Source organism: Magnolia sinica, chromosome 1 (genome assembly GCF_029962835.1).
Source record: "Magnolia sinica isolate HGM2019 chromosome 1, MsV1, whole genome shotgun sequence".
NCBI classification, from domain to species: Eukaryota; Viridiplantae; Streptophyta; class Magnoliopsida; order Magnoliales; family Magnoliaceae; genus Magnolia; species Magnolia sinica.
This window is the reverse complement of record NC_080573.1, coordinates 125,709,303-125,721,714: the sequence shown is the minus strand read 5'-3', so window position 1 is coordinate 125,721,714 and position 12,412 is coordinate 125,709,303. Positions and strand designations below refer to the sequence as shown.

Sequence of the window (12,412 nt, the reverse complement as noted above, 5' to 3'; positions counted from 1 at the left end):
TGTGGTTCATGGCATAGATAGGGTCTATTAGTATATCCCCACACAACCAAATTCACATGCTCATTGAAATGAGCTTAAGCCCTATGCAAAATTCTCTTCTTATAAATTCAAATTTTTTCCTTACTCAACCGATGTACGACTAAACCTACACCACAACAAAACAAAATGCCTTTGTTGCTTTTTGAAAAATTTAGAAAAAATTTATTTAATTATTTATTTTCAAACACTAAAATGCAACAAGTCCATATCTTAATTAGTGTGTTTTTTATTACACCAAATTTCATGAAAAATCATGAAATTTTCATTAAATTAGATTGGTTAGTCATGAATTATAATGATACTTTGTGCAACCAAATGCACCCGTTTTTGATATTAGCAGAAGAGTCTCTCTCTCTTCTTTTAAAATTTCAATGCAAGTCCATATTAAAGTTTCAATTACAATTTAATCATCTTAATAATGCCCCAGGAAGTTTGCTAGAATACATCCTCACCTTGGAATATGATACCTCGGGACCTAGCTCCTGAATCTGAGTTTCTGTTTTCAACGACCCAAACGGTTTATTTAACAGGGCTCCTCTTAGATATGGGATTCCCAGATAAACGGGTTAGATTAAATATTTCAACCCTTTGATTATACTGACCGTCTATATCAAAGAAAAATAGCTAGATTATCACAAGATGAAATAATTCATTTCGATGTCGTATTTATTGCCTATCCACCATACAGTGAAACGCATAATATAAACCGTTTCGATCAGTGGAATATCATTCAGATTCAAAGGACAGAGTCCCATGTATCTTATCACAATATACGTCCGGATGTATTTTAGTAATGCTCAATGCGAAGAGCATCCCACCAACCAAATTCTTCCATCCTGGAATGATTTGAAACGAACAAAATTATGAAGTGTTTTCGCAACTGTTTACTATATATTCAGGTAAGGCATCCGCCGTACACGTGGCAAGATGTACCGTCAGTGAAGAGTGTCTAGATCACGAGCCCCACCATGGATGGAGCATATATTGAAATTCATACGAACCGTGGGATCTGAACCATCAGATTAGCAGATATCAAATAGATGGTTGAGAAGAAAATGGCCCATGATCCAAATTCAATGGCCGAAATGGAATAGTTAAATTTATCCGGTTGGTGTGATTTGTAGCCAATGCTCAATACTAAATAGGACCCACAAATTGGACACTCTAGATTGATTTTGATCAGTACCACATTTATGTTTAGGAATTGCCACTAATTTCTAAGTATACAGCCCTTAAAAAACAGGAGGAAATTTTAAAAAAAAAAAAAAACCTCACCTAACCCTAACCCTAACTCTAACCCTAGAAAAATCCACATGAAAGAACTAAGCCCTCAAGCCACTCCTTTTGGTCCGGAAAACACTGCCACCACCTTTTCTGCCCCACTTTGTGATAAAGCAAAAGTAAATGAAAGCAAAAATAATAAAGAAAGAATACATGTAACATGTTATAGGGGGAGGGAGGAGAGAGGGAAACAAAACAAAAGCTTCTATCAGAGTCATGATTCATATTCCTCAAAACAGGAGTTGAGTTAACCTTCTTCAACCCTCACCCAAAGGAAGAAAAACCAAAAAAAGAAGCTAGCAGAATTCTAAAGACCTCAGAAAACAGGAAGAAATTTGAAGGCATGAATAGAGGTGTTTTGGAGAGCTACCCAGTGCAACAGATAATGGCTGGAAACCCTAACTTGTGGAGCATTAATAGCATGCGTCAAACAACTCAAGAGCCCTCTCCTCCTCCCTTCCGTTCTTTTACTACTTCTTCCTCTTCTACTAGCTATGTTCAATGCCCTCAACCGGCTTATTCTATTCCTTCGGGGTCGTGGCATGAAAACCAAGACCTTCCCGAGTCATGGAGTCAACTGCTTATGTAAACACCTACCTCTCTCTCTCTCTCTCTCTCTCTCTCTCTCTCTCTCTCTCTCTCTCTCTCTCTCAGTTTGTTTCGTTGATTTTAATTTTTTTCTTTTCTCTTATTTTGTGTACATGTGGGTTCATGGATTTTTGTTCCGGGAATTTTAAGTTTTAGTTTCATTTAGGATCATTCTCTAACTATCAAGAAAATTAATCTCTTTCATGGCACTCTGTCTCTCTAGCTTAGCTTGTTTCGTTGATTTTTATTTTTATTTTTCCTTTTCTTTTATTTTGTGTACATATGTGTTCATGGATTTTCATTCTGGGAATTTTAAGTTTTATTTTCATTTAGGATCATTCTCTATCTATCAAGAAAATTAATCTCTTTCATGGCACTCTCTCTCTCTCTCTCTCTATCTATCTATCTATCTGTATAGAGATCGAATATAAAGTAAAAGCAAGTATGGATTCTCATTTTCTCTCTTAAAACAACTATTTGAGCAAAACCATAAATCTCTTTCTTAGGCAGTATGTATTTTGACTCTTTCTCTCGTCCAAAATCGAACAAAACCCGTATATAAGTGAGAGGCAATATGGATCTCTCATCTTTTTTTGGTTTTGGCTTCTTCATATATACTTAGTTTTCATGGGCTTGTGGGTTTTTGATATACAAACGAATACTCATGTTCATGTGTTTATTTACAATCTCTCTCCTTCCCCTCTCTTTCTGTCTCACTCATATATAAGCAAGAGCCAGTATAGGTTTTCACTCTCTTGAAACCAAAATTTGAGAAAGATCTTCTCTCTCTCTCTCTCTCTCTCTCTCTCTCTCTCTCTCTCTCTCTCTCTCTCTCTCTCTCTCTCTCTCTCTCTCTCTCTCTCTCTCTCGTTGTGGTTCTTAAGATTTCTCTAGCTTCATCATGGACATTTATCTAGGAAACAGAACTCTTATGTGGTTTGATGGATGTATTTTCAGGGGTGGATTGGTGAGTGAAGAAGATAGGTGTAATTTTAGTAATTTTCAAGCTAAAAAGATGGAGAATTGGGAAGATCAGGTGCTGTTTCCTTCAGCATCAAGTGTCCATATGGTTGGTGTGAAGCAAGAGACTACTGAAAGCGGTCATGCCTTGGGGCATGGCGCCCATGAAGAATCGCAGGCAGTTAGAACCCCATGGGGTCAAGTCCTGCCAGCTTCTTCTCCTAGATCTTGTGTTACAAGTTTCAGCAGCAATATGCTGGACTTCTCCAACAGTAAGGTAGAAGGGAAGCATCAAGAATCAGATCACTCATCTGAGGTGAGACAGATAGAGATAGAAATAGAATTTTCACAATCGTCTTGATTTAAAAGGGTTGCTAAAATTCATGAGTTCTTGGGTTTAATTGTTATTAATTTCATGTTTTCTTATTGCGCTAGGGGCGTCTTTTTGGGTGTCACTTAAAAATGAATTCATCTCATTTTAGTTAATCCCAATTATGTAGACCGTTGATTATTAAGATTATTTGTAACCCTTAAAAAAAGATATGATTAGTAATACATAATTGCCAATTTTCCATTAACTAAAATGAGATGGATTCCTTTTTAAGTAGCACCCAAACAGGCCTTTAAGGGTTTTCATTCAATGATTTCCCCTCTTGAGGAATAATTATTTTTAATATAAGGAAAAATAAATAAATAAATGCTTCATGAACGTTATTTATTTTTAAGAATTGTGGACATGGGTTCTTACTTTTCTTATTTCTCTTGCATTTTTTTGGAAGTGCAACAGCACAGCAACAGGAGGACCGTTTAAGAAGGCTAAGATTCAATGCGCCTCAGCCCAATCTACTTTCAAGGTTTGTATTCATTTGCTTATGCTAATATCCTTTTTTAACTACCTCCATCATAAATAGTAAGAAAGAAATGGGGACCGCACATCCACACCCTTCCTTTTTCACACGCACACCCTTTCTTTCCACTTTTTGTGTACTTTTCTAATATAAAAATTAGGAAATGGGGTGCGACTCCAAAATGCATGGTCAGTGGGTATGTAATAGGTCGTTTTTGTAAGTTTTATACTGTATATATGGCACATGCCTATGATGATCCAATTCGTTCATTCATCATAAGGCTACATAAATTGGCCAAAGAGTAAAAATCACAAAGATCTGATGGTTCTAACAATGTAAAAAATGTCATATAGAAATGGCTAATAGGATTATGTGATTTTTAGGCTCCACCTTATAAATATTTAGGATTAACTAATCAATCAGGGATAGATTGGACCATGTGATTAGTGTGAATATTGCGTGGTAGCCCATAAAATGTGTGGAGTTAATAGATAGCTAAGCTTGATTGAAAGGAATGCCCGAATGACAGATGCGCACTCTAACTTATAAGTGCTTCGAGAGAATTGGAGAGTGACAGGGATATAGCAATATCACCACATCTTTTAAATTGAATACCGGGAAAACCTAGTGTCAATTCAAACCATTCATGCATTCATATAACTAAGAGCAAACCAAGGTGCAAAAATCATGCCAATATGGTGATTCTAAGCCATTTAATAGCGTGAAAATGGTCAGTCAAGATTGATCCGAGAAACAAAATAGGTATAGTTATGATCTTGAAACATCTAAAGGATAGATCCCAATTCGTATTTCTTATGATTCTAAAATAACACTTTGATTTGATAACTTTAACACGCAAAACATGAATGATTATAACAAACTAGCCTAATTCAAAAGATTAGGGTTATCGGATCTACTTGATTCTTGCACAATGGCCCGCTTCTAGTTGTATAAATAAATGAATGGTTCAAATCGAAGATAGGTAACCCAATGTGTCTTTTGAAAAAGATTTGAGGATGTTGGTAATGTCCTATGATTGAAGGTCACCTTGTGTGCCGTTTGAAAGGTTGAGGACAGAGTTAAGGTCCCATGAAGAGAAATTGACCAACGTCAAGGCCACCTTTTAACCAGCATATTTTTCTGAACCATCTCAAATTTACATTCCCAATCTAAATCTCTCATATACGGACAGACTAACTGAGAACGAAAATACCTGTCTGCTTTTCAAAGAAGCTTTGAAAAGCAGGGGTATTTTCTTCCTCAATTAGTCTGTTCATACATGAAAAGTTTAGATTGAGAAAGTAAGTTTAGGAGTGTTAGGAAAAGTCGCTGGTAAGAGGTGGCGTCTACAGTGGTCGATTTCTCTCCCATGAATGAAGGCGGAACGTTGGAAAAACCACGCTATAAGGTCGACCTCATTAGAACTTCCCCTTAGGTTGAGCTGTGTGGGCCCCACCGTGATGTGTGTCGAACATCAACACCATGCATTTTATGGGTTCCCTTTAGGTTATAGGATATCCAAGAAATCAGCCGTATATGGAACTCAGGTGGGCCATACCATCTAAAACCATGTGCGGACATGCTAAAACATATAAAATCATTTTGTAGGTCCCACATGATTTTTGGATGCGACTGAAACTTGGTCTAACCCCTCATCCAAGTGGGGAACACATAATGGATGAGCAGGATTTGTGAACCACATCTCGGTGGGCCCAATAAATGATTATGAATATTTTAATAGGAGGATAACTCCTCTCAACTATTATATGTGGTGTGGCCCACCTAAGTCATGGATTTAGTTGATTTTTAAGCCTGTGGCTTACTATAGAATGGTGCATCAATTAATGGAATAGATGTTCGATACACATCATGGTGGGGCCCACGCAGCTCAACCTCATGAGAAGTTCCATGAAGTCCACCTCATAGCGTGTCTATATATATGTAGAGAGAGAGAGAGACTTTGTCACTTGTGCGTGCAAACTAAGGACATTTTAATGACTATAAGTTTACGAGAGAAACACACCACGCGCACATGTATTGTCTCTGCAACACTTGGTTTACTTGGTGCGTAAAATACCTATCCCACCATGTGATAAATGTAAAATTCAAGTCCATCGGTCAGGTTCTGTTCTTGCTGTTAGGCTCCAAGCCCAAACATAGCTAGATCGAAACTCAGGTGGGCCACATCACATGAAACACTGGGAATGAGATGCCAACCAATGGTTTTGTGTGGGTCCATCTTTCATTAAATCCACTAATCATGTCTAACTCATGAAGAGAAGATGGAGCCGTTTTCAGACCACTTATTCACTATTCCTATTTTTATGGCCCATATGAATTTTTAATTAAGCTTCTCTTTTGTAGCGTATGGTTAAGGTATTTGCTAACGCTAACCCATGATACCTACTTAAATTAACCAGATGTAGCTTATGGAAAACCATTTTGAAAAATGTACCCGAATGTAAATTTTATATTTAAATATTTTCTTTTTTTCTGTTTTTTGTAAAATTCCCTGTATACAACATGGTGGCCCATAAAGCGTCAGTAGGAACATGGGAGGACGGCAATTTCGTTCCATTTATTGGACGGATCCTAGTATATATAATGTCGTAGTAATTAAACTAGTTGTATCATAGGCTTACGATACAGCTACTTGTTTTAGAAACATTGTAGAGTGCGACTGTAGATCGAGACTGTCCATTCATTCCATCAGATGCTTGGAAATTGATAATGCAAAAATGAGACTCACATAAAAAATCTTAACCATCCACGTCAATAACATGGCGAAAAAGGACGGTCAAGATTGAGCAGAGAAAATAGGTTTAATCATGAAAATGAAAATTGATTCAAAGTGCCTCACCTTGGATTGCTTCTGATATTTCTAAAGAAAGGACATGGTCAGATGATGCTAACAATCTGATCATGGCTTGTAGTTTGGATGGTTGTATGAAATATGGCCAGCATTGATCAGATGGTCAAGATCATCTGATGAGCGTGATTCTTGCGTTGGGGTTTTTCTATAGCAGAATGGAGTTAATGGGAAAGTTCAGATTGCTGATTGGACTATCCCATGTGCCTACAGTACAACTAGATGTACTATAGATTATTTTACAAAAGCTATTCAATACACGTAATGTCTTGAAAACATGATTTTTATTTCTTTTTTTTCAGGTGAGGAAGGAGAAGTTGGGAGATAGAATAACAGCGCTTCACCAGCTAGTTTCCCCATTTGGGAAGGTTGTATACCATACAAAACCATAGAAAATTCATAGTAGCTTTTTTTTTTTTCCTTTATAAGAAGAAAGCAGAAAAGAAAAATACCAATGCATGTGAAAGAAAGCTCCTTTTATTCTCTGTAGTGTAGCTGAATTTTATATATATATAAGGAAAAGGGTGGGAGTGAAGGAGAGTTTCTCTTTTGCAGACTGACACGGCCTCTGTCTTGTTAGAAGCTATAGGATACATCAGATTCCTTCAGAGTCAAATTGAGGTGATGCCTCCTTCCTTTCATTTTCATTTTCAATGAGAGAGAGAGAGAGAGAGAGAGAGAGAGATGTGAAGAGCACGCAGTTAAAGTTGCATCTTTCTTTCCTGTGCATGTCTTTTAAATTTTAAAAAAGAAAAAAAGAAAAAACCTTTAGTTATTGAAATTTGCATAGGGAAGGTTTAAAGGCATATTCCCCGCCCTTTTGCTGCAGGCTCTGAGCTCACCGTACTTGGGCGGTGCTTCATCTGGCATGAAACCCCCTGTAAGTGTAACTGTAACCTCTCTCTCTCACACGTGCAAATGTCCACATGCGGATGGATCCACACGGAGACGTACATGCACGCACTCCGCACACACACGTATATATATATGGGAAATGATGCTATATATGAGGTTGACCTCATGGGAACTTCCAATGAGGTGGAGCTGTGTGGGCCCCACCATGATGTGTCTCGGACATCAACACCGTGTATTTGATGGGTCCCCTTTAGGTTATGGGATATCCCAAAAATCAGCGGTATACTGAACTTATGTGGGCCATATCAACTTAAAACATGTGAAGACATGCCTAAAACATATAAAAGTACTTTGTGGGGCGCACCTGAGTTTTAGATGTGGATGAAACTTGGTCTGACCCGTTATCCAAGTGGTACACACAATGGATGGTCTGGATTTGTGAACCACATGTAGGTGGGCTCAATAAATGATTATGAATGTTTTAATGAGAGGGTAACCCCTCTCCACTGTTTTATGTTGTATGTGGTGTGGCCCACCCAAGTCATGGATTGACTTGATTTTTAAGCCCGTGGCCCACCCTGAAATGATGGGTCTGACTGATGGGGTAGATGTTCAACGCACATCACAGTGGGGCCCACACAGCTTGACATCATGGGAAGTTCCCATGAGATCGACTATATATATATATATATATATATATATATATATATATATATATATATATATATATATATAACACATGTTCATGCACATAAGTATGCACGTGTGCATATATGTAGAGCTTCTGGTCACTGAGTGTCGGACAATGTGTAGGCCCACCTGCAATCGGTCATGGCATGAGTGTGATCGTCCAAGTGCTCGTAGGGTACTGCCAGACCCATAAATCAAAAGTCATGATGCCCATTCGGTGGGTCCGTTATTGTGGGTCCACTGTGATATATGTTTTTTTTTAATATCCACACCATCTATTCGTTTTGCCAGCTCATTTTCCTCAGCCCACACTAATGTTTATTTGCTATCCAACCTATTTTATTAAAGAATAAAAAAAAAAAACAAATATCAGCTTGATCCAAAACTTTTGTGGCCACCAGAAGTTTTTAACGACGGGTGTCCAATTATCACTGTTTTCCGTGGTGCGGTCAACCTGGGTTTGGATCTGCTAAATTTTTTGGATCATGCCCTGAAACGAGATGTGAAAATTGATTTTTTAAGGCATGATCCAAAAAAATGAGATGGCAGACTAAATAAATAAAAGTGAGCTGGCAAAATTAATGGATGGTGCAGATATAAAGTACATGCATCACGGTGGGTCCCACAGCCCTGAACCAGATCAACCGAATCCGGGTCCCAAAATTCATCATCGGTCAGAACATGAGCCGACCGGCATTGCCCCATGTGTGATCCAAATGCACATTGGGTGCTGCAAGCCTTGCAGACTGTTGGGTTGTTGGTGAACCCAACCTCAACCTGACCCGAAAGAAGAGTTGGCCAGAGGCCTAACCATATCCAAGGCGTTGGATACTTAACCCTTAACCAATAACGTCGGGTCAGGTTTGGGTTAGAACATATGAGGCCTCAATTGAAGAAGCCCAACCTGACTTAAATGAGGCTAAAGACTTTCAGCCCTAGCTCAATCCAACCCAACCTAACATAAAGATCAGGTTCCCATTTAGCATGACTCAAGTTGCACCCCGATGTGTTAGATTGTAGAGTTTGGGTTGGGTTGTCATGGTCCTCAAGCCAATTTAGGTCAAATGAAACCAACTTAGATTTCAAATAGTGCTCGGTTTGAGTTGAGCAAATTCATGACTGATTAAGTTGGATCAGGAATATCACATACAATCACACATGGGGCATATACCTTTAAGCTTAGTATAAAAGAATTTAGCTTGGGTTCAAGATTTTTTTTCATGATGATAAGGTGTCTTTATACCTTTAAATCAAGACTATTCCCTACGAATGCATGCAATCGCTAGGTGCATAGAATAATTCACAAAGCTAGAAATCGAACTCATGCATGTCTATATAGTAAATTCAAATCCAAAGCCGTTCGTCCAATCCCATGATAGGGCTTGGGTGGCTTGAGTCAGTTGGGTTGGAGGTTAAGCTATCTTGAACTCAAGTTGGGCTCAAGTTGATCCTCAATCCGGCTGAACCCGGTGGAGTTACAACCCTACCACGTGTCATGTGTTGCATGCATGAGTATGAGGAGACATAATTGCATGTGTGAACGTGTGTTATGTACGGTACATATTAATTAACGAAGATAAGCCATTTTCAGGGGCAAGGAGAAAGGAGTTGTATATTCCCGGAGGACCCTGGTCAGGTATGCTTTATTGGATCCACGGCCACCTCAAAAGCAGCTGCATTCTTTTTATTTTTTAAAAGCCCGTTCTTTTCTTTTTCTGTTTTTTATCGTTCCCTACCCAAAAGTAGTGAAAGAACAAAGCTTTACAGCAATTTTCTTTTAACAAAAGCATGATTGGAATTATTTTTATTTGTTCTTGAGAATATCATTCCTTCCATACAACCCACGCACATGTGCGAATATGGGACACTTGTGCTTGATCAGATCTTTCTGTCAGGTGGACTACACTGTTTAGATCTACTGGCTTTATGAACACGCCATTTCATATCTCTGGTGGGCCACAGGATACTGAACAACTGTACGACTATAAAAAAATTAAATCTCAACGGTCCACACCATGAGTGTAACGGGCCGATTTTGGGGGCAGAAGGTCTAGGCATTCTTTGGAAAAAGATGGAAAGCTCAGATTTGTCACACGTGTTACATTTTGCTTCCTTTTACATGAGCCGTTGGAACTGAGATTTTTTTTCCAATCTTTTCAATCATCCAAACCGTTTATATGATGGGCCCCACCGTGGATGGGGGATAACCAAAACTCTCATATTGGAATATCACCACCCTTGGATTATTTAACTCCTTTTCTTTTTAATACGGATTGTCTCCTTTAGCTGCTGTTTAATAGGAGACGATCCAACCTTGAAGATGATCATCCATCCATGTTGAGGCCCATCATATGAACAGTTTCGATCATTGGAAATGACCCAGATCCATTGTCTACATACCTAATGTAAAATGCGTGGGGTTGTATTGTAACCAACTTCCATATAAAAATGAATACGAAAAACGATGCTAATCTTATGTTATTATTATTATTTTTCATGACCAGCTGTTGAATGATAGTTGCAATAAGAGGAGTGGAGCCTCCGAAAAGGTACTGCTTTTTTCAATATACAAAACCAATGAGGAAGTATACATACTCTTGTGCTCATGCTGTACACATAGCACAATCCTAACCGTTGGAATCAGGTGGCCCACTGGTGACTAGGGAATAACCTAAATAACATGAATTGGATGATCCTAACCACCCGTTAATGGACATTTGTTATCAAAATATCAATCATCATATCTAACTAGAACGATGGGTAATCAAATCTCTCCTGCTGCCTCTATTAGGCTCATGGGCCATTTTTATTTACCTTTGGAGCCGAACCCATTAGCCATTAGGGCTTTATTTTTTAATATATAAAGGATTAGGTTAAACCCTAATCAAGCTTTTTAATAGTAAAACAGTCCTTTCTTAAGCCTTCATCGTGAACCAATTCAATCCTAACCGTTGCAAATTTTATTCTTTGTTGAACATGACTAGACCATCTATATTTCCTTTTAACCATCCATTTCATAGCCATGAGCCGTTCAAAACTCAAAATGGCTTTTGGGTTAGTTGGCATCCCCAGTGAGGCCCGCGATCTTGATGGTTTGGATTGAGATACAATGCATGCATGCAACATGCTACATGTAATCTGCATCTTTATGATCTGACATGCTTTCTCAACCAATTATAAAGTAATATGATATACTTTCTCAACCAATTATAAATTGCTAATTAATTAAGATTTTTATCTCCATGATTTAAAAAAAAATAAAATCTGATCAAGGGTCTACTTCCAATGGCTATGATGATTACAGGGCCCTCAAGATGGGCCAAAGAATGATCTGAGGAGTAGAGGACTCTGCCTTGTTCCTGTGTCCTGTACCCTTCAAGTCGGGAGTGATAACGGAGCAGATTACTGGGCCACAAACCTTGGCGCGGGCTTCCGATAAGCGAAACTAGTCTATGACACTTACCAGAGCTTCATGCAATGCTATAATATCATGAGCAGTCACTCTGCTAAGATTCAAGGCTGATTGCTCATGATGCTATGCACTTTGGATGGTAGATGTGTCTGTACTAAAACTAGGTTCCAAAATCTATGTACTGGTACTTTGTGATGGACTTGCTCTTGATCATCCCTCATTTTGTGGTACAAAAGCTCTAGGGAATTGACATCTACACCCACCCTTTTAAGTAGATCATGCACCCCTTTTTTTTCTGCATTTTGTCATACAACATTAGAATTATAATGTTAGTTATCAAATGCAGAAAAGAAATGGGCGTGTGTAGAAAAATGGGTGGGTGCTCTTAATAGCTATGAAGCTTTATTGTATATGCAATGCTAGGTAGGAGTACGCTACTTTGTAGGGTTTGGATGTTTTATGCTTCTCCGTAGATATCATCTATGGAGGGGATTCAACATTCTATATTTCAAGGCATTAACAAGGACACAGCTTCTTTGAGATGACTGTCTTCTTTAATGATGAAACCACCTCAAAATTTCATATTGGGGACTCTTTTGTAAGAGGTGAAGATACATTTTTAGTTATGTACACTTTTTTTTTTAAGAAGAAGAAGAAGAAGAAGAAGTGTTAGGATATTGAGACCATGAGCGTTCATGGTGGTGACTAGAAGATGGACAGTTCGGATCAACTGACCGTCTTGCCAAGTGGGTCACATCCAACAACACATGATAAATGAGTAAAACTCATGCAAAATGAACCCTACATGAATTTTGATAGTGGAAGATAAAAAGGGCCTGAAACTATCAACAAAAGTGCACTGCACGACCA

The 12,412-nt window shown here is 38.4% G+C and overlaps 1 protein-coding gene across 2 annotated transcripts; it reads left to right on the top strand.

Annotated features, from left to right (window-relative positions):
• Window positions 1–1,455: 1,455 nt before the first annotated feature.
• Window positions 1,456–12,082, top strand: LOC131257436 (transcription factor bHLH68-like). Of its 2 annotated transcripts, XM_058258290.1 has the most exons (9): window positions 1,460–1,905; window positions 2,866–3,184; window positions 3,648–3,722; window positions 6,888–6,953; window positions 7,141–7,206; window positions 7,415–7,465; window positions 9,722–9,766; window positions 10,635–10,679; window positions 11,435–12,082. In XM_058258290.1, exons 1-9 carry the CDS (start codon window positions 1,664–1,666, stop codon window positions 11,567–11,569), a joined length of 1,044 nt encoding a protein of 347 aa, XP_058114273.1. In that variant the 5' UTR covers window positions 1,460–1,663; the 3' UTR covers window positions 11,570–12,082. The 2 variants fall into 2 exon arrangements, with proteins under 2 accessions (XP_058114274.1, XP_058114273.1); XM_058258291.1 differs by lacking the exon at window positions 7,415–7,465 and having other exon boundaries at window positions 1,456–1,905.
• Window positions 12,083–12,412: the final 330 nt, after the last annotated feature.